General features: G+C 38.6%; 1 protein-coding gene across 1 annotated transcript in view; it reads left to right on the top strand.

The window, feature by feature from the left end:
• CCDC175 (coiled-coil domain containing 175) overlaps window positions 1–23607 on the top strand; it is a 62523-nt gene that overhangs the window by 3374 nt on the left and 35542 nt on the right. Inside the window, exons 3-8 of the mRNA XM_015143798.3 lie at window positions 644–755; window positions 5134–5269; window positions 8615–8843; window positions 10029–10151; window positions 12649–12758; window positions 16250–16331. Coding sequence (XP_014999284.3) covers window positions 644–755; window positions 5134–5269; window positions 8615–8843; window positions 10029–10151; window positions 12649–12758; window positions 16250–16331 — 792 coding nt within the window. The remainder of the gene's footprint in view (window positions 1–643; window positions 756–5133; window positions 5270–8614; window positions 8844–10028; window positions 10152–12648; window positions 12759–16249; window positions 16332–23607) is intronic.

The following is a 23607-nucleotide window of genomic DNA, read 5'->3' as shown; positions in this document are numbered from 1 at the left end:
GTGATCATGCTATATATGTAATTATATAGTCTGCTTTTTATAATTCATAAAATATAATGGCAGGTTCTCAGGTCATAAAATAGCTATAGCTATTATGACAGTTTATTTAAAAGATAATTTATCTATTTTTTCCCACCAACTGATTTCTCAGCAGTGTTTCCTTTCTTAAAGTAGCCTCACCTAAAAGTAATAATAACAGCTTTACCTATTTGTTTGGGTTTGTAGGTGTGTATGAGAAAACCATTGTTCTCTTTATACCTAAGCATATTTTCATAGGCAATTTCCATATTTTAATATACTTATTTTCTTTCTTTCTATATACTTTCTTTCTCAATATTACCATTTTTGTTAGCGTCTTTCCTTTTAAATGGATTGAAACTGCATATAAGAAACAGATACTCATAAAGAAAAGATAATTTCTCAGTAGAATAAAATCAATAGAAAGTAAGAGATAAATTAACAGACACCTTGAATAGTGACTGTAGATACTTGTCCCAGTTTCTGTTCCAAATAAAAATAATGGCAGAAGATATTTAATGAAATTATATTTTGTCCTCTGAAAACATTTATAGGGCATTGTTTAGGAAATCAATCTTACTATTTTAGTGTCTTAACTTTTTAAAAATATAATTTAAATTTTCAGGAAGAAATGAGAAAAGCCACAATCGATCTTTTGGAGATTGAAAGCATGGAACTCAACAAACTATACTATCTATTGGAAACTCTTCCCAGTAGCATTAAGAGGGAATTGGAAGGTACTTTTCAGGTTATCAACTCTAGAAATTTAGTTGATCTTATAACAGAATGAAGTACTTTCAACAAGATAAGTTTCATAGTTATTGCTCATGTAAGATATAGCTAGAAAGCATACATGACACAAACACAGTAAAGTCCATAATAATTTTCTCTTATATTTTAAGTGGAAATAGTATATATAACACTTGAATTTATATAATTTTGTTTCTAAATAGACTATAGATAAATGGATCTGCCCATTCCAAATTGGTATTTATCCAATTAAATTAGGCAACTTGGCTGGCCTGAACCATCATTCTACTTTCTGTCTCTGAGTTTTGGCTACTCTGGGTACCTCATATAAGTAGTAGTATACAGTATTTGTCCTCATGATCAGCTTCCTTCACCGAGCATAATATCTTCAAGGTTCATTCATACTGTTGTATGTGTCAGAACTGCCTTTCTTTTTAAGGCTGAATAGTATTTCATTGTTTGTATCTATCACATTTCCTTATCCATTCATCTGCAATTTGTCACTTGGGTTGCTCCCATCTTTTAGCTGTTGAAAAACGCTGTTATGAACATAGGTATCCAAATACAAGTTGAGCACCACTTATCCAAAACAGTTGTGACTAGGTATGTTTCCAATTTCTGATTTTTTTTTGAATTTGGAATATTTGCATTATGCTTTCCAGTTGAACATCCCTAATCCATAAATCTGAAATGCTTCATTGAGCATTTGCTTTGATCATAATGTAGGTCCTCAAAAGGTTTGGGGTCTTGGAGCATTTCCAAAATTATGCTCAAAAGAAATGTTCTTCAGAGCATTTCAGTTTTCAGATTTTTGGATTAGGGATACTCCACCTGTATCCAAGTCCCTGCTTTCATTTTTTTTGTTGTTTGTATATTTATGCATAAGCAGAATTGCTAGATTATATGGTAATTGTACATTCTTTTTTTTTTTTTAACTGGGGTCAGATCTTACAGAGTCATATATTCAATATTTTGAAGATCTGCCTTGCTGTTTTCAACAGTGGCTGCACCATTTTGTGTTTCCACCAACAATGCACAAGGATTCCAGTATCTCTACATCCTTGCCAGTACTTGTTATTTTCCAGATTTTTGTGTTTGTGTCTTTTCTGATCGCTATCCAAATGGCTGTGAAGTGTTATCTTATTGTGATTTGATTTGCATTTCCCCAGTGATTAGAGATGTTGAGCTTCTTTTTGTCTGCTCATTGGCCATTGGTACATCTTCTTTGGAGAAATGTCTATTCAGGTCCTTTATCCATCTTTTAATCAGGTTCGTTTTTTTGTTGTTGTTGAGTTGTAGGAGTTCTTTATGTACTCTGAATGTTAACCACTGATTAGATACATGATTTGCAAATTTTTTTCCCATTCTATGGGTTGCCTTTTCACTCTGTTGATAGTGACCTTTGAAGCACAAAAGTTTTAAATTTTGATGCAGTCAAGAAATCATTGCCAAATTCAATGCCATGAAGCTTTTCTCTATGTTTTATTCTAAGGGTGTTATGGTTTAAGCTCTTATGTTTAGGTCTTCAATCCTTTTTTTTTTTTTTTTTTTTTTGGTAAATTTTGTATTTGGGGTAAGGGTCAAACTTTATTTCTCCAGATGCCAGGTATATTGACTGAGGCTCACAGCTGAGTTCTTCTCCAGGAATTACCTTCAACAAAAGAGAGAAGGCACCGGGTGCGGTACCTTACGCCTGTAATTCCAGCACTTTGGGAGGCTGAGGCGGGTGGATCACAAGGTCAGGAGTTTGAGACCAGCCTGGCCAACATAGTGAAACCCCATCTCTACTAAAAGTACAAAAAACAATTAGCCAGGAGTGCTGGCACATGCCTGTAGTCCCAGCTACTCAGGAGACTGAGGCAGGAGAATCCCTTGAACCCGGGAGGCAGAAGTTGCAGTGAGCCAAGATCGCACCACTGCACTCCAGCCTGGGTGATAGGGCGAGACTTTGTCTCAAAACAAAAACAAGCAAACAAACAAAAACAAAAGAGAGAAGCTTCACTCCAAGTTATATTCTCTCCCTAGTGCCTGCCACCCGCACTCATGATTGTTCACTATGAGGGTACAAAGGCCTGGCTCCTTGCCTCAATGTAGAACAACTCCACAGCATGATCATAGCTCCAAAGCTCATCACAGTTTAACCTCCTCCTCTGCCCAGCCTTTCATTTCCTCGAAAGAGATGTTCCTCAGAGCACTACCCAATAAATGCTCTACACACACATTTTATAATCTATTTCCCAGAGAGCCCAACCTAAAAACAGTGGTCTTAATAAGTAAAAAAATACAAGGTAGATTTTCCAGTTAGCCATTTATTGCCTCTACTTTGTGATAAGGAAGCTGGACCCTGTAAATTTTCCCCTTTACCAGCTGGCACAATGTTCAGCTTTGTCCGCAGAGGGCGTAGGAGGGATATGGAGGAGGAAGGGGTTCTCTTCCTGGTTCCAGTGTGCTCAACTTGGCTGACTCTTACGGTGTGTGCAGCTTCTCCAGGCCATGGTCCTGCAGCATCCAGCAGTCCACAATGCCCAGCAGCTTCCCCCAGTACCCCTTGGGTAGCTTCAACTACCAATGAGGCACCTCTCCATGAAGAGCTTCTCTGGCACCCCCTTGGGTAGTTTTGCAGTGAGTTCTGAAGTATGGCACCTCTCTGTGGGCAGAGACCCCTAACACCCCCAGAGAGCAGATTTCCAGCAAGTTCTATCAGCCCAGCATTTCACGAACTTCTTTGCCATCTAATGAGACACAGCCTCTCTAATGAGGCCTAGCTCCCAAGTCTCGAGGTGCTGTTTCCTCGAGCACTGTATCTCAGCCCTAGGGATGGTGGCTATTCCTTATGTCTGCCATTTCTGAATGCTTTCAAGTTCTCTTCACTTCTTACCACCCATTCCCTAATCCTCTAATTACTCTAATCCTCTCTTGTAGTTAATAATTTATTCTATTAAGCTTTCCCTTTTCAATTTACTGTGAGATTTCTATCTTCTAATTGGACCTTGACTGATAGAGTGGGTTTAAAACAATATGCTTGGTGTTAATCTAATTTGACAGGGAAAATACAACAAACTATATGTGCAGGAAAAGAAAATCAGATTTAGAAGAATCTGCACCAAAGGTAGAATTAAGAGTGTTTTTTCTTTTTTGTTTGCTGTTCTTTAGTTTTTAGATTGGGTTGCTTTTATAATCAGAAAAACATATTTTGAAGGGGGAAAATACCATAATAGCTTATAAGGTCCTTGATACATGCTAAATGCTTAACCATGTAAATTTAGTTAGTTGGCCTTATGTCATAAGTCCTTGCTACTCAAAGTGTGGTCTTTGGTTCAGCAGCATAAGCAACATGTAAGAGCTTGTGAGGAAATACAGAATCTCTGGGCCCACCCTAGACCCGCTGTAGCAGAAGCTGCATTTTAACGAGATCTCCAAATGATGTATGTGCATATTTGAGACACAAAGTTTGAGAAGGCCTGCTGCAACAAGCAATTTAATTAGTAGCCTAGAAAAAAAAAAATTCCCTAGCTCTCTCAGGAGAGCTACCAGCTAGTTTCTAGGGCGTTTGTTGTGTAGAAATGAGTAGTTAGTACAGCACCTTCCTAAACAGCAGTGTTCAAAAATTCATGCATATTGACCATCTGTCATACACTGAGCTAATCCTTTGAAGTCATATGTGATTACACTGACTTATTATTTATGGATGAATAATTGTTTCTTTAATACATTGGATTCTCCCACAAAGCAGAACCTGAGGCATTGGCTTTTGCATTATTATTTTATTAGGGAGTAGAATCCAAAGAGGAGGATGGGATAAGGAGACCAAAACAGAGGACAAGGGAGAGCCAATATGGGGTGGATTATGATGCTGGCTGCTGCTAACTGAAACTAATTAATTATGAGAAGAAGCCCCCAAGACCCAGTGTTACTTCTTCTCAGGACCATCTATCAGTGTGAGAGAGGGAGAAATATTTCTGCACTGGCTCCTGTCTATCATTGGTCTGATGCTTGCCCTACCTCTTGTACTTCTGGGTTATACATGCATGGATGTGGGTGCATAAAGAAGTCCCATGTAGAAATTGCAGAAGTCCTAGGCAGGAGGTGAGAAGTGTATGGAACGGGCAGGAATCAGGCACTATCAGACTGCAGCTGTCTGAAGTTGATCCAAGCCCACAGAAAGCTGGTTACCATAACAGCAGCAGAAATAAGAGAAATAATTAGTAGGTAAGATTGAGAGGGACCAAGGGAGTAAGAGGTACTTGATTCTCAAAAACATTATTAAAAGAATATTTCAAAGAAAGACTTTTTTTTCATGAAAGTCAGTATCTACAATTGTGCTCTTCCTCAAATAATGTAGTAACATTTCCACTTACTTTGAAGAATGTGTCAGAGACGCTCGCAGATTAAATCTTTTTGAGATAAATACAATAAAAATGAGAATTACAAGGACAGAAAATGAAATAGAGCTTCTGAAGAAGAAAATAACTGACCTGAAAGAATATAATGAAGCTCTGGGGTAGGTATTCTTATATTCAATATTTAGGGGAGTAGGGGTCTGTGGCTGGAGTGGGAAAATTGTCGGGAGGGGTTTACTGTCTGATCTGAACTGGGGCAGGGCAAGTTGAGAGATGAAGATGGGTTGTAGGAGATGATCCAGGCTGATGGCGTAGGGAAGGTGATGGCCACAGAGGGCTGAGGAGGAGAGCAGAAAATCTTCAACCACAGCAGCCAGGAGGCCTGTAATATTTCAGAGGCAATCCAGCTTCTCAGCAGCAACAACTGTTTGTAAATTACACACTACCTCTACTGCTGCCTCCAAAGGTAGACACCCAGTGGGTTTAGGTTTCATTTTCATAGAATTAAGTTTACAAACCCCCACCACCAAAGTAAGAAATCTTGCAGGGATTATATTGTAAATCTAATGTCAAACCAGACCTGTTGTATCTAGTTCAGTTCATTGAAGATATTTAGTCATATTTGTAATTCGCTGGAGGACTGAGGATGAGGCTGGTTCCCAGGACAGGGTTCCAGATTTTATCTGTAATTAAATGAGATAATATATGAAACTGCCTGTAGCTCAAGATCTGATACCCCTTAGTGAGCCTCATTTTCTCCATCTGTGAAATGGGGGTCACAACTCTTTGCTAGCTCATGAAAGGAAGAGATATATTCTTAAAGATAGAACCCCTTGAGGCTGGGCGCGGTGGCTCAAGCCTGTAATCCCAGCACTTTGGGAGGCCGAGACGGGCGGATCACAAGGTCAGGAGATCGAGACCATCCTGGCTAACACGGCGAAACCCCGTCTCTACTAAAAACACAAAAAATTAGCCAGGCGTGGTGGCGGCGCCTGTGGTCCCAGCTACTCGGGAGGCTGAGGCAGGAGAATGGCGGGAACCCGGGAGGCGGAGCTTGCAGTGAGCTGAGATCTGGCCACTGCACTCCAGCCTGGGCGACAGAGCGAGACTCCATCTCAAAAAAAAAAAAAAAAAAAAAAAAGATAGAACCCCTTGAAGAATTACTCACCCCGTGAGAAAATTTGATAAATTTTAATAAATACCATAAATATCAGCATTTTGGTTTCCAGAGTGAGAAATGTTCACAAAGAGCTCTTATTATAGGGGGAAAAAAGTGTTCTTGGGAAGCCAAAATTATCACAGGGTGCCCCAGATATCAAAGATCAGTAATCAGGTAGAGACCTCAAGGCCCAGGGACATGGATCCTGAACCAGGCTCTCAGTACACCTGTGCTGGGAGACGCTCCACAAAAGAGAAAGTTCATGATTACATAAGTTTGAGAAATACCACATTCTACCAAATCCTGTTGGGGATTCACAATACAGATTTGTGCATGGTGCATGCTAGCCACCATGGCCAGAGCCTGCTACATAAACTAGACTATTCCTAAACTAGTCCTATTCCTGAAGAGGAAACCACAATTGCTAAACTAATAGCAAGAAAAATAAAACCCAAGCTAGATATTTATATCAGCCAGTCAGCAGCATCACATTCCTATAGACCAGTGATTCTCAAACTTGAGCTTGCATCAGAATCACCTGGAGGGCTTGTTAAAACACAAATTACTGGGACTTGCTTCCAAAATTGCTGATTTAATAAATCTGGGAGGAGTGCGGTGGGGATAAGAATTTGCATTCCTGACAAGTTCTCAGGCGATGCTGCTGCTGCTGGTCCTGACCACATTGGGAGAACCACTGTTCTAGACAAATCTTTATGGAAAGGCAATAACAAACAGAAGGTGGTGGCAGGTGTGTTGGCATCATCAAGCTACAATCATTTGTTGCATCATTTTTTTCAAAGAAAAATGCATCTCGAAGTGTTCACAAGCTCTGACTGGTGGTGGATATGTCTCCTGTCCTGGGCAAATTTCAAAAACTAGATACAGACAGAGCAGCTCTTTGAATGTGTTTTCCTGAGGTTCCACACTGTGTGAGTGTTCTTTTCTTCTCAGCCCATCACAACACACCTAGTGAGGTTTTTTGATTTCACTTATTTTGCTTTGTTTCCCCAAGGCTCCACAGTCCTCAGGTTGACTCATTCTTAGAAGGCCTCCTCTGCTGCATCCACAAAGCACCCATTATCTGACCACCTACTGAGCCTCTCACCTAGACTTCTTTTTATTGCATTTCTTTTGTGGAGTTTGACCTCTGGAAGTAAACTTCCCAGCAGCCTGCTTTTATTTTCCTGAGCCTTCAAACACAATTCCTCTGAAACTCCAGCCTTGAGGACTAGCAAAAGGGAAAGGGTCTTTACATTGCAGGAGCTTTTAAAAAGGAAAATAGAGAAATGGCACCAATTGTCCCTTTTGTAAACCTTTTGTTGTTAGCCTCGGGGTAGACAAAATCTTAAGGTCTTCCTCACATGATCTTGAGGTCTTCCTCACATGATCTTAAGGTCTTCCTCAGATGGACACCGCCCAGCAATGGATGTGTGAGGTTAATGACTCCTAATGAGCTCAGAGTTGGCTACAGATGGGAGAAGGTAAGAGGGCTCAAATGAGGTTTCAGGCATCCTCCAAAACATAAAGATAGACTCTTTTCTTTCCCTAGTTTCTATCCAGAGGAAGGAGAGCTTTCTGTTGGCTCCTGCCTGCAGGGTTGTAGCATCCAGGGTAGCTGGAGATGTGATGAGATTTCTCTTTCTTTAGCTTAACAGCGTATCTCAGGTTGATGAGCTAGACATGATGACAATACATATCAAAACACTCATCTGGTCAGATCCCATTTACCCGCTCAAAACTACTTTTGAGTCATTGTGTACTTTAACCCAAAATGCCCTGTGGTTAATACCTGGCATGTGGGGACCGGTGGTGTGAGGCAAGGCCACGTTACATTGAAAAGTGGTAAAAGTTGCAAGGTTGATGCTTGTTTTGTGTTTCCTTCTGTCCTCATCTCAATTTTTTTTTTTTAAATTTCAGACAGAGTCTCACTCTGTCACTCAGGCTAGAGTGCAGTGGCATGATCTCGGCTCACTGCAACCTCTGCCTCCCAGGTTCAAGCAATTCTCCTGCCTCAACCTCCCGAGCAGCTGGGATTACAGGTGCACACCACCATCCCCGGCTAATTTTTGTATTTTTAGTAGAGACAGTGTTTCACCATGTTGGCCAGGCTGGAATCTAACTCCTGACCTCTCAGGTGATTTGCCTGCCTTGGCCTCCCAAAGTGCTAGGATTACAGGCATGAGCCACTGCGCCTGGCTTTCAACCAAGTTTTGACAATCATAAACACAGTCATAAAATAACTATTCCTTACACTTTTCCTCTTGCTGAGGGCTCATCTCACCACACAGACTTTATTCCTTTCTTAAGAGCTGTGCTTCTCACTCTGTGAGCAATTCTTTTCTCCTAGGGAGAAGCAGGAAGAGCTAGCAAGGAAGCATGCAAGGTTTGTCCTGTCACTCAACAAAATTATGGAGAAAAAAGCCACCACCACTGTTTACATAAATGAGACTTATACCCAAATAAATTTGAAGAGAGAAGACATAGCATTGCAAAAAAAATGTATTCAAGAAGCAGAGGAGCTAATGGAAAAAGAAAGGGCAGAATATTTGATAAGAAAACAAGAGTTGACTGCACAGGTAAGTGGCATGATTTATTCTTTAAAATACAATAATGTATAGAATCTGGAGCAGGAAACAGGAAATAATTTATTTGTCCTCAAGGCTGGCAAGCAGCCTCCGTGGTATCTTCTGTGAACACCCTGGGAAAACGGGATGAGCGGGAGACTCAAGGACACTTCCGCTCTTGGGGAAGACATTTGATTGGTAGCAGCATCTCAGTTCATGGGGAAGAATTTAAGTGACAGAATTTGTAACACTGGGGTGTCCCCTTGCTTATATGCAGCCATATAGGGACAAGGAATAGGCTACCATCTTATCCAGTTGCCTTTGATAACCCTGAGACTGTGTCTGTATGGACAGGACTAGGGTGTTCCGATAGGGCACCAGCCCAGCCCTGCTGCTCCTGATAAATGAATGAGAGAGAGCAGAGGCCTGCAGTGGGGCCAGACAAAACTGAGGGCCTTAAAGAGAAAACAATATTTCGAGACCAGCAAATTTGTGAGGGTGGGGTGGGGATAACTACGGCATCTTTTTCTGCCACTGCAGGAGCTGAACTGCCTGCTGTGTCATGTTAATTAAAATTCAGCATCAGATCTGTAATGATTGTTTCTTCCTTGTTCTTCTCTGGTTGACTTGGGAGAGGTGGTTTTGATAAGAGGGTGACATCGTTCATTAGGGTCTAGCAAGTGGTGGTGTGATAAAATTGTAAGAAGTTTTCCAGGATTACAAGCTGCTCTGTCTTTAATTACTTTGTTTACTCTGTGTTTAGCTGGTTTTATTTCCCATTAAATAATGTGAATTTAGATTCCCAGATAATTTCTTCAATTCTTCCTTTGACTCTTCTTGTCTGCTTAGTACATTGTAAATCTGGTCACCACTGCTGTGGTGATTTACTATGAAATCACTACTGTGACAATTACTTTTATAATTAGTTATTTACAATCATTGTTATTATTGCTCTTATAAATTTACTATTTCAATATTCAATAATTACAGTTCGGCCCTTGTGGCTCATGCTTTTTCCTGTGATACTGCAAAATAAGGAAACCCTTGTTTTTTGGTTTATTTTTTACTTATTACTATACTTGAATTGAATATGTTATACTTAAATATGAATTAGGTTGACACTGTTTTTAAAAGATTTTCTAAACTTTGTTGTGCTAATAGGCTTTTTAAATTGGTTTCTTATGCTTGTCACTATAGATTAATGAATTTAAAGATATCTGTGAAATAAAGAGAGTGGAGACTTATAAAAAGAAGAAAGAATTGGATAAATTACAAACTAAAATGTCAAAAATAAAAGAAACAGTTACTGTTTCCGCAGCGGTAAGAAACAATAATGTATGTTTAAGCCTTATCTAGCACCTCAGTAAAAAAGGAGTTGATTGTAATGCATCTTCATGTCATGCTGAGAGGATGTTTTCTGCACTTGAACATTTTCTGACACTTTCTTTAAAGCGTTATGGTGCAATTGTGGTTTCCTCTTCAGGGATATCATGGGAAGAAGGAAATGTGGAATGCCTTAGATACAAACTGCATTGGATGGGCCAAAATACTGTGAAAATATTGATTTAAACAAACATACAGAACTCACCAAATGTATTGATATATATAACATTTCCATGAGATTGCTTCATTTTGTATAACAAAATGAATAACCATGGGCTGAGTCCTTAATTCTGAATGTGGAATAATAGAACCAAGTTTAGGCTCTGTATTGAGTACAGCAATATTAATATGTAAAGGAGACCATTTGTCTATTTAAATTAGAAAATACATCAGAGCTCTGCACTTCTGTTAAAAAAAATTGTGATAACATTTACTGAAAGGCAACACTGTGAGAAGTATTTTGTGAGGATTATCTTTATTTGAAAGATGAGAAAACATAAGCTTATGGCGGTGACTATAATTGAAGTGGTTAATGTAAATACTACTTGTATGTTATTTAAAACAAAAATGCCTGTTAACTTCTTATCACAATTAATTGAACTAATGAGTCTTTAGTATATTTTTTCAATGTGTCTTGAAAAATCACATGCAAAACTATACTGGTACAATAGTAAAACTGAATATTTTATAAGGGGTGGTTCTGTTCATTTTAATTACAATGTATCTATTATGATATTCAATTACAAAGCATTAGTAAAATGAAAATTTTCTCTCAAATATGTATATTTAAAAACATCATTATCTGTTTTTAAATTTCAACATAGTAAGGAAGCACTAGGCCTACAGGAGAATAGAAAGGCTATATAAAACATATTTTATCTGCATGCCCAAGCTCATATTTCCAGTTTTGGCCTCATAAATCATAAATCAAGCACACCACCAACTAACTTGAGAAAATGAAATATGTGTTCCTTAGCCTGTACTCCAAGACTCCAAAGATCTCTAAGCCCAAATTATTTTGAAGGCAGCAGGAGTAAATTTGCCTCCGGGTCCTTCCCCACTCCCCACAATCCAGCCTGCCCACTCTCCTACCCCTCCATTGGTAGATAATAGTTTTGGAAGCACAGACTTGAGTATCACACAGAGCTGGATTCAAATCCTAGTTCTACAAATGTGAAGTTTCCTCATCTATAAAATGGAAGTATTAATATTGCCTACTGCAGAGCGTTTTTGTGGAGATTAAATGAGGTCATGCCAATTAAGTGTTTTATATTTGGTAGTTTGTTGTCGTTGTTGTTGGCTGAGGTTAGAAAACAGTGTTTTGGCTATAGACTGAGACCACAAGGAATTTCAGATTAACTCTTACATGGGACGTCTCTGCAGCCAGGTAATGTTGATACGATGTTGGCAGAAAAAAATAATAGCATGGGATCCTCAAGACGTCCTACCTGTCCAGGCAAGGAGGACTGAGGACTAAAGATAACAGATGTCAGGCCTATCAGGCCTTCAGCATGTATCCCTAATTCTGATGATTGATCAGAGGCCTCTCAACATTTGGCTCATTCTGATGGTAGTTCTATGACTCCAGTTAGCTCTGTAACTAGCTATGGGTACTCTAGAGAAAGAAACCATTTTGAGTAGTTTTTACCCACCTCTCTCACCTGACGTGGTTGAGAGTACCTCCATTCTCCCCTCAGGTATATCTCTGATCCCATATCGCTGTCCAGGGTTAGATGGCATTAAATATTATGTCCATGGTAATTCTGCGTTGAATGAAGAGGAATTTGTTTGATCAGCCTTGTCTAAGCTCCATTGTCCCTCACAAGCTGAAATGCAAACCCAAGGCTGAATAAGTTAGACTTTCCTTTCCTTCATCCCAAAATTGCATTGCAAAAATGTCTGTTTCATTATGAATTTTCTCCATCAATTTTCCCTTCCTTTAAATCATAACATTTTTTCCACAGTATCCAGTTATTCTATTTCCTAAATTTAGATTAAATATTAAGAAATAAAAGTTCTTTTCATCATGAACATAGCTATTAAGGGAGACAAAAGACACAATTTGTTTTGGCTTTTAAAAATAATACTGATTTTGGTATCCTGGGATGATAAATGAAGATGATTGTGACAATATGGATTTGTTTAATTTTTTTAAGTGTTAGATGAAGTTAATTCTTGTCACAAAAGTTTGTGAAAATAGTTTTCACATTCTCACTGCTGTATTTAGCCATCTTCCCCTCTAAATTTTGGGTTTTTCTGATGATTTCAGAATGATTTATGTCCAAGTTTATTTTATAGAGAAACAATTATAATGATTGATTTTTTCCTTGAAGGACACTCCCAATGTAAAAATTGAATATTGAGTGGAATTGAACTGCTGTTATGAATCACTTGGTGATGATTGGATGCCATATTTTTGTTTAATTTTTAATAGGTTCTTAGTGATCACAATTTAGAGATAGCACGACTACATGAATCAATAAAGTTTTGGGAACAACAAGTCAATGAGCTAAAGAAAGCCCTTGCAATTCTGGAGGCTAAACTGTAAGTGTAATGCTTTATTTTTACTGAAGTGTTTTGAGACATGTTAATATGATATTATAATATAGTTAATATGCTATGTTTTCATTTTTTAAAATGTCTTTAATTTGACATGAAAATTATATTCTCTTAGTTTACTAAAATATGTGTGGAAGCTTTGTAGAGTCACCTTTTCATTGTGAAATTAGCTGATGATCAAGAGAAAAAAATTAAAGACGCTGTCAGCTTGGGGAAAGGAAAGGACTCTTTGGAATGTATCTCATTTCAGTTCCGGACTCCCTATAAACAAAAATGCCCATGGGGGACAGCATTAGTGGGACGTATCATAGGCTACAACCCATCTAGCCATGCTGTTAGAGTTGTTCTTACTCAAAGGAGACTTGCCAAACTTCCTGAGAAAATACAGGGAAGCCTCAGGGCAAAAACTGCTACACATGGGACTAGAACCAGAAACTGAAGGAGGTCTTCCATCCATCCAAAGCCTCAGTCTGTGCTTCATTTTGTGAAAGTGTTTTATTCCTCTCTTTATTGCACACGGTATTCTCTTCGTGGTGAGCCTATGGCAATGTCTGCCTATGCCAAATCCTCTGAATTGACCTGGCACAGGTCCAACAATCTTTAAAGACTGGTCAATACACTCTCTCCCCTGAAAATCCCCAGATTTCATATCAGAATGTGTTTGGCTCCGCTTTGGTTCCTGATCCAATCAGCTCTACACAAGAAGATGGAGTCATAACATTTCTTCCGGGGACTACTCCAGTAGTTCACTGACAGTTTAAGAAACAAATTGTGGACTGAGAAGATTCCCAAAAGACTAGTAACCTCACATGTAGAATCTTGCTATAACTTGGCTATTTCTATATACATTTGAATATATTGTAATTAAAATTATAATAAGTCTTTCAAAACACAATTTGCAGAGTACAATGCTGATTTACCATCATCAGTTTGTAAAACAGGCAATAATCTTGATCTTCAGTATCAGATTAAAAAATAAGAAAGCTCAATTAATACCACAACTAAAACTCAAAAAAACTTTTATTTTGTGATTCAATAGTATTAGTTTATGTATATTTTGAAGAAAAACTAGACAAAAAAGTCATAATGGAAGATATGGATTACCTCAAATTATTTCTAGCTGTTATGAATAAAATACTCACTACATTGATGAAATTTTATTTATAAGCAGGCTTCATGTTAGCTAACATGTATGAAGATTCGTTGATCTTCCATTTATAGTGATTTATCATTATCTATATTCCCAGCTTTTTAAGAGTTTGGATTCATATAGAATCTCACCAAAGAAAAGTGCTTTATATTAATGTGGTGATCGAGGATATAAGTTATCCTCCTTTTTATTCAAAAATTTTACTCTTTCTTCTTTATTACCTGGAAAATTAAAAAGAAAGTTCCTTTTATTCTATTTTCTTCCTTAGCTGATTTCCTCTGTCTGTTAAGACAGGGGGAGGCAACCTAGTTCCCGCTTGGTGGGTTTGAAGAATCAGTGCTGTTTTATAAGATTTCTATAAGAAATTATACAAGAAACTAAAATAATTTGCACGACACATTTTCCTATCAATATTTAAACCTTCATTTTCTTTCATGAAATCTTTAACTTGCAAGCTGGTTAATAGCACTGTTACCTACTTTGAATTCAAAATACTGCGGAAAACAAAATCACTCAACCACAAGTTTAAATTCCATATATGTTTGGACAAATAAGAGTAACTCAGATGCTCCATAGATCCACAGGAGGCACTGTAGTTTGATCCTTGTTCTTTCTTATCATTGATATCCAGTGTGATTACACAGATAAAGGTGAATCCAATGCCTACCTTTCTAAATCGCTATGGTGTTTCTTTGGCATTCAACTGGTTTTCAGCATATGAGAAATGTGAAAGTTAACTGTTGTATATAAATGACATCCAATTTGTGGCCTAGAGTATATCCTTGCCATTAAAGTATATGAGGGTATGAAGACTGTAGATGCTTTTTTGGACTAACATGGTTTCAGAATTGCCACGGTTACCAATGACTTCCATCCTGTTAAACTTTAGTGGTCTAGTCAATTCCTGAAAGTTCTCAAATTCATTATAGAATTTGACAGTTTATCACTTCCGCCTTCTTGAAGTACTTCCTTCACTTAGCTTCCTAAATATCATGTTTTCACTGATCACACTGGTTGCTGCTTTTTAGGATCCTTTAATTGTTCCAATTCTTTTTTAAGACTCTAAATTTCAAGTTCTCAGTCCTTCACTATTCTCTGCTCATACCCTTCTTATGTGATTTTATTCAGTCTCATGGCTTTAAATACTTTCTTTACCTCAATGACTTGAGCTCTAAATGCAGATACTGTACACCTTACTTGACCTCTCCACTTGGAAGATGTCTATTATACATCTCAAACATAACATGTCCTGAACAGACTCTTGATTTCTCACCTTCCTGAATCAGCTCTTCCCACAGTCTTCCATTATCAGTTAATGTGGCGCTGCCATTTACCTAGTTAGTCCAGCCAAGAGCCCAGGGGCCACCTGCCATTTCTGCTCTCCTCACTACCCAACCCCGACTCAACTCTTACTCCAGCCAAATCCAGAGTCACGCCCTATTGCCTTCATCTTCAAAATATATGCTGAATATGTCTATTTCTTACCACTACCACCACTGTAGCTTTAGCCTGAACAGCCATGATCTCTTCTGGACCACCACCAGAGCCTTCTACATGATCTTCCTCCACAGTTGTCTTTCTCCACAAAGTAACCAGAGTCATCCCTACAAGATGTCCATAGGTTCATGTTGCTCTTTCGCTTAAATAATCTACCCCTGTTCCCTTCAGAATAAAATCTGAACTTCTAGCCTGACCTTAACACACTACATGATCTGGTTCCAGTCTATATCTCCAGCCTCACCATCCTGCTTCCTCAAACACACCAAGCTGTTGCCTGCCTCTGTCTTGTCATCTGATGTTTCTTCCACCTGAAAAGCTCTTCCTTCAGATCTTCATGTGGCTGGCTCCGTCTTAACATTCAGGTCTTTCACAGGTCATCCCAAAAAGGTCTTCCTTGACCACCTGTCTAGAGCTGCATTCTTGCTCTCAGGAGTGTTTTATGGTTTATCTTACTTTGTTTTCTTAGGAGCACTTAATAGTATCTGAGATATATTACTTATTTTTTGATAACTTGCTTATCTCCTGATCTCTCCATGGAATGTAGTTGTCACGAGGGTAGGGACCTTGCATATGCTGTATCCCTAGTACCTGAAACATATCTGGCAGGGTATGTGTTCAATAATTGCTTCTTATGTGAAAGAATAAATAAATGAAATATTAACTCATCAGTTCAAAGGAGTACACATTTTTGCTTATTTTGATAAATATATACATAAATATGTTATATGGGGAGATGGGGACTGGGACTTGTCGATTTCATAAGTAAATATGACTTTTCTGGAAAGTATGTTCTTATATGAATCTGTTTGGCTTCCTTTGTTCGTAGGTGTTTTTTCGCAGATAACAAAGAAAAACTGGATGATACATCTAATGATGAAAAAAATGAATTCCTGAACAAGATAAAACAGGTAAGAAGGCAGAAGTAATGACTTTTAGATTATAATTACATTTCACTTTTAGTTAATATTTAAAATATGTGTGAGAAATATAGAAGTTTTCAAAAGGATATTTTTCATTGACCAATAATATGGTCGTTTGTAGTAATGTTAAACATTTTATCTCCTCCTAAAGTACTTTAAATATATGAAAGAGCAAAGGTTGGCCACCTACAGAGGAACTGTTTTTTGGTAACTTTTCATGTGAGTATGGGTACATTAGGAATATCCATGATTAATGGATTAATGGATATTTTTCATGTGAATTATTTAGAGAGTTAGAATCTTCTTGCTGTTGTGTGCTGCACCTGTGAAGTACAGCAACCTGCTCTACACTTAAGAATATTCTAAATATTATATATCATATCGTGATGGTTAATACTGTCAACTTGACTAGATCAAAGGATGCAAAGTATTGATCCTGGGTGTGTCTGTGAGGGTGTTGCCAAAGGAGATTAACATTTGAGTCAGTGGGCTGGGAAAAGCAGGCCCACCCTTAATCTGGGTGGGCACCATCTTAATCAGCTGCCAGTGCGGCCAGGATATAATGCAGGCAGAAAAACGTGGAAAGACTAGACCAGCTTAGCCTCCCAGCCTACATCTTTCTCCCATGCTGGATGCTTCTTGCTCTCGAACATCAGATTCCAGATTCTTCAGCTTTGGTACTTGGACTGGCTTCCTGGCTCCTCAGCTTGCAGATGGCCTATTGTGGGACCTTGTGACCGTGTGAGTTAATACTCCCTAATAAACTCCCCTTTATGTATACATCTATCCTGTTAGTTCTGTCCCTCTAGAGAACCCTGACTAATATAATATAATAGAGTTATATTATGTTATAATATAATATTCTAAATACTTATTTAGAAGTATTTGAGTCAGATTTAGCCCCCAGGAGAATTCACTAGACATTTTTTTCAAACTTAGGTTAAAAAAAAAATCATATCATAAGTAGATAATCCTGTGGGTAAACCAAAATTTAGCCTCAAAACATTCAGTGAAGCATTCATTATGATAGTGAAAAATTGGGGGTGAGGGTGAGTAATACAATTAAAATTCAACAAAAAGGCCTTGATTAAATAAGTATCAGTATTGCTCATAATATGTTATTGAGTGACAAATACTACATTATAAAACAGTAAGCTGGGCATGGTGGCTCACGCCTGTAATCCCAGCACTTTGGGAGGCCTAGGTGAGTGGATCACCTGGGATCAGGAGTTCGAGACCAGCCTGACCAATATGGTGAAATCCCATTTCTATAAAAGTACAAAAATTAGCTGGGTGTGGTGGTGTGTACCTGTAGTCCCAGCTGCTCAGGAGGCTGAGACAGGAAAATTACTTGAACATGGGAGGCAGAGGTTGCAGTGAGTTGAGATTGTACCACTGCACTTCAGCCTGGGCAGCAGAGGAAGATTCCCTCTAAAAAAGAGAAACAACAGCATGTATGATATGATCCCATTTAATTACTTATATACACAAATACACATATACACCAGACATAACTGAAATTCTTCTTGTCCCTTGTATTGAAGGAGAAATATCCTTAGTATCTCTTCCCACACCTCTTATATCCAAACTTAATTTCCTTTCTTTTCTTTTATTCCTTTTTTTTTTTTTTTTTTTTTTGGAAACATAGTCTCACTCTATCACCCAGGCTAGAGTGGAGTGGCATGATCTCAGCTCACTGCAACTTCTGCCTCCTGGGTTCAAGCAATTCTCCTGCCTCAGCCTCCCAAGTGACTGGGATTACAGGCTTGTGCCATGACACCTGGCTAATTTTTGTATTTTTAATAGAGACAGGGTTTCATCATGTTGGTCAGGCTGGTCTCAAACTCCTGACCTGAAACGATCCACCCACCAGGCTGGAGTGCAGTGGCACAGTCACAACTCACTACAGCCTCAACCTCCCAGGCGTAGGTGATCCTTCTGCTGCAGCCTGCTGAATAACTGAGAACGCAGGCACTCACCACCATGCCCAGCTAATTTTTAAATTATTTGCAGAGACAAGGTCTCTTTATGTTGCCCAGGCTGGTCTCGAACTCCTCAGTTCAAGCAATCCTCCTACCTTGGTCTTCCAGAATGCTGGGCATTACAGGCATGAGCCACCACCCCTGGCCACACATACTTAATTTTAATCGTTCAGGACTTAGGTCAGGTACTCTCTGTCTACATCCTCTATCTTTGTTTTACCCAAGTCAACCAGGATATAAAATTCACATTTTTCACTAGTTTCTAAAACAAATTTAATTACACTAAGCATTTCATGATCTATTGCAAGCTCTGTTGGAAATTTTAGTGGTCATGGGGAGAAATCCTGTTGCAGAGCATAAAGCCATTTTGTTCACCACCTTTTCTTTCTCTCACAGTTCCTCATCTATCTTCTTGTGGTAGGATACCACCCCACATACAAATTCTTCTTTCTCTTTTACAAAGCCTCTGCACCCATGCCCTGAGGCTCATCAGGGATATCAAAGGCAGCTCCCTCCCAGAAGAATGATTTGTACCAATTAAATGCTTTCCATTTTTGCTTTTGTGAACTATCACCATTAGAGATGGCTTCCCCTCCGGGCTACTCTGATTCTTTTAGTTGCAAGGATACCAACAACAGACAGAAACCAGACAAGGTTGGTTTGTTGGCTGGTTGGTTGGTTTCAAATTTGTCCTTCATTTTCTGAGCAAAATATTATTTTTCTTCCCATTTATTTCCTACTGCAGAAGCTATGAGACAACTTTCTGACAATAACTCCACATTGTCTAGCCCACGTGATTTTCTGAACAGTCTAGGACCCCTAAACTGGCATGGCTTACTTGGTCAAAGAGTTTCTCCTTAATTCTTAGCTCTTAGCCAAATTCCATGGTTGTGAGTGAGTGATCACTTCAAAGAGTGCAAGGCTCTGGCCTATTTATTATTTTCACTAGGTAGAAACTATGGGCTCTTAGTGACATCCAATCATAATTCTCATGAGTTATTGGAGGAACGTTCAAAGATTGACATTAAACTCAAACTTAACCTTTGTATCCCAGCCTCTCCCCTCCCCCACCGGCCCCTGGCAACCACCATTCTACTCTCTATTTCTGAGTTCAGTTTTTTTTAGATTCTGCGTGTAATTGGGATCATGTAATATTTGTTTTTCTGTACCTGAATTATTTCACTTAACATGATCATGATGTCCTCCAGGTTCATCCATGTTGTCACAAATGACAAGAATTTCTTCTTTTTTAAAGCTGAATGTATTCAATTGTGCATGTGTATACCACATTTTTTTTATCCATTTATCTGCTGATGAACACTTAGGTTGATTCTACATCTTAGCCACTCTGAGTAGTGCTACAATGAACATAGAAGTACAGACATCTCTTTACATACTGATTTCATTTCCTTGGGATATATACCCAGCAGTGGCATTGTTGGATTTAACTTTTGTTATTATAAAATATTACACATTACAGAACAATACATAAACCACAAATGTACAATATTTATGTACATATTTTTGATGAATATAATTTATTAATTTTAATGAAGCCAAGTTTATCAATCTTTTTCTTTTTAATTAATGTTCTCTATGTCCTATGCCATGAGAATATTCTCTTCTGTTACCATTGAGAAGCTTTGTTGTTTGACCTTTCCCATTTAAGACTATGAACCATCTGGAATTTACGTGTGTGTGTTTTGAGATAGTGGTCAAGATTCATATTTTTCCATAAGGTTGTCCAGTTAACCAGCACCATTTACTGAAAATACAATCCTTTCCTTCACTACACTGTGGTCATACTATTGTCATAAATCAAGTGTGGATCATAAATATATATGTGGATTGTTGACTCTATTCATTTGAACTAGTCATCTCTCCTCACACTAAAAGAATATTGTCTTAATTAGTACCTTTAAAATGAGATTTTATGGCTAGTAGTATAAATCCTTCACCTTTGTTCTTCCAAATTGTTCCAGCTATTCTTGACGTTTTAAATTTTGTCATGTTCTTCCAAAAAACCTGTTCGGATTTTGATTGGGATTGCATTAAATCTGTAAATCAGTTTGAAGAAGGTTTCACATTTTCACAGTATTGAGGCTTCCAATCCATTAACATGGCATATGTCTTTTGTTTTAGATCTTCTTTGTTCCCTTTGCCTTAGCTGTTCGGTTTCACTATGATGTGTCCAAATTTTCTTTTCATTTTTCCTCCTTGGGATTTATTTGACTTCTTAAATCTGATAATTTCTATTTTTCATATGTTCTGCAAATTTTTCAGCCATTATGTGCTTACCTGTTTCTTTTGTCCTGTTCTCCCTGTATTGCCCAGGCTGGTCTCTAACTCGTGGGCTCAAGTGATCCTCCCACCTCTGCCTCTCAAAGTGCTAGGATTACAGGCACGAGCCACCATGCCAGGGCTACAGAAGATTTTGATTGCTTTTTCTTACAGTGTTGATTTTACTCAAATGTTTAGAAACTCTACATATTTATTCATCTTTTAATTGTGCATTCTTTTTTTTTTTTTCGAGACAGTATCTTTCTCTATCACCCAGGCTGGAGTACAGTGGCATGATCATGGCTCACTGCAGCCTTGGACCTCCCAGTCTCAAGCAATCCTCCCACCTCAGCCTCCCAAAGTGGTAGAATTACAGGTGTGAGCCACTGGAGCCAGCCTTAATTGTGCATTCTTCCTGTCTCTTCTGTTTACTGAGCCTGCATGTAGTAATTCTGTGGGAGATGCTGGGTCCAATGGTGTGCTTGTAATTCCAGCTACTAAGGAGGCCAAGGTCGGGGGATCATTTGAGCTCAGAAGTTTAAGACCAACTTGAGTGACATAGTGAGATGCTATCTCCAAATAGAAAAAGAAAAAGGAAAAAAAAAAAAAAAGAATTTTGTAGCAAGAGTGGAATGTGTTGATTGGGCTTATACATGGTGGGGGGTGGGAGGGATGTATGTCAGGAAGAGGACCTGTCTTGTCTTAGGTATGACAATTCTATACCCAATTCTAGACTCCTGGGAATAGTTGCTGCCTGTGGTACTCACTGGTTTGGTTTGGAGAAAATCCCCACTACAGTTGGCTGATTAGTGTAAGTGTCAGAAGTAAGGAGATAGTTGAAGCAAATACTCCAGATACAGTTGCTCAGTTGGCCACCCCAGGGAATGGCCCAGGGCCCTCTTTTCTTTGTATCCATTATCTCTGACTTTAGGGTGGAGTTCTTTCTGAACCTTTCTACTTTTGCAACAGCCTTTTGGTGCAAGACTTTTTAATGCTAGTGTCAATCTTTTTCTGAGACTCCAATTGTATGTATGTGATTATTTGTATTAATATATGTATCCTCTACATATCATACCCACTCTTCTGTATTTTCTACTTTTTGTCTCCCATTCCTGTATTCTGAACAGAGTGGTCTTATTTGAATTCTTAATTTTAGTTATTGTATTTTTATTTTATTTATTTATTTATTTATTGAGATGGAGTCTCACTCTGTTGCCCAGGCTGGAGTGCTATGGCACCATCTCAGCTCATTGCAATCTCCACCTCCTGGGTTCAACCAATTCTTCTGCCTCAGCCTCTGGAGTAGCTGGAACTACAGACATGCGCCACCATGCCCGGCTAATTTTTGTATTTTTAGTAGAGACGGGATTTCACCATGTTGGCCAGGCTGATCTCAAACTCCTGACCTCAGGTGATCCACCTGCCTCGGCCTCCCAAAGTGCTGAGATTACAGGCATGAGCCCGGCTGGTATTGTGTTTTTCAACTGGTAATTATTTGGTACCTTTCAAATCTGCCGTGTCACTCATTACCATTTCTAATTCCCTGTCATCATTTTCAAGCATGTCTAATATTTCTTTAATCATAATAAGCATAGTAGTTTTGTAGTTCAGTGTCTGATAATTTCAATGTCTTATGTCTTTATGGGTCTGTAGTCTGTTTCTGTAGTGTGTTGTTTCTGCCAATGTTTGTCCATGCTCTTATTTCCTTCTGTTCCTGGTGGAATATTGTATACTGGACATTGTACTTGAACAAAAAATATTTGTGCTATGGTTTGGCTCTGTGTCCCCACCCAAATTTCATCTTGAATTGTACTCCCGTAATTCCCACAATGTTGTGGGAGGGACCCGGTGGGAGATAATTTGAATCATGGGGGCAGTTTCCGCCATGCCGTTCTTGTGGTAGTGAATAAGTCTCATGAGATCTGATGGTTTTATCAGGGGTTTCTGCTTTAGCATCATCCTCATTTTCTCTTGCCACCACCATGTAAAAAGTGCCTTTTGCCTCCCACCATGATTCTGAGGCCTCCCCAGCCATGTGGAACTGTAAGTTCAATTAAATCTCTTTTTCTTCCCAGTTGCAGGTATGTCTTTATCAGCAGTGTGAAAATGGACTAATACAGTTTGTAAAAACAGTTCGAGGATTAAGATAATGGTGTTTTTCCCAGGAACAGTTTACATTTACTTCTGTCAGATGGGTGGGGTGTTACAAGTTCCAAGCTACCTTAATCCGTGCTAAGCATCCCTGGTGATCAAAGTCAAGTTGCACTTGTTAACTTTCAATTTACCTTTATCCAGAGGGTGAAGCTCTTCGGAATCCCAGACTAAAATAGTGGGAGGTTTATGTAGGCTCAACAACTGGATGAGCATTACATGTTGGCTTTTATTCCACTTGCCATGCAAAAAAACCCCAAAACTTGGTTTTCAAGTGGTTTCTTCTATGTTAGTAAATGTCTTCAAGGCAAGAGGAACTTTAAGTGCTAACCTTACCACTCTGGATTCTTGCGTTCTCCTAGAATTAGGCCTAGTAATTCCCTATTATCCTTTATTTATTTTTTATATTTTTAGATTCAAGTACACGTGCAGGTTTGTTACAATGGTATATTGCATAATGCTGAGATTTGGGCTCCTAATGATCCTGTCACCCAAGTTGTGAACATCGTACCCAGTAGGTAGTTTTTCAACCCTTCCCCACTTCTCTCTTCACCTTTTTGGAGTCCCAAGTGTCTATTGTTCCCATCTTTGTGTCCGTGTGTATCTAATGTTTAGCTTCTACTTATAAATGAGAACATGCAATATTTCATTTTCTGTTTCTGCATTAATCCACTTAGGATAATGGCCTCTAGGTGCACCCATGTTGCTGGAAAGGATATGATTTCATTCTTTTTTATGGCTGCATAATGTTCCATGGTGTATAATTACCACATTTTCTTTATCCAATCCACTGTTCATTGGCACCTGGGTTGATTCCATGTCTTTGCTATTCTGAATAGTGCTGCAATAAA

This window comes from Macaca mulatta, chromosome 7 (genome assembly GCF_049350105.2).
Source record: "Macaca mulatta isolate MMU2019108-1 chromosome 7, T2T-MMU8v2.0, whole genome shotgun sequence".
NCBI classification, from domain to species: domain Eukaryota; kingdom Metazoa; phylum Chordata; class Mammalia; order Primates; family Cercopithecidae; genus Macaca; species Macaca mulatta.
The sequence above is the reverse complement of the archived record's forward strand: the minus strand, read 5'-3'. Positions and strand labels throughout refer to the sequence as shown.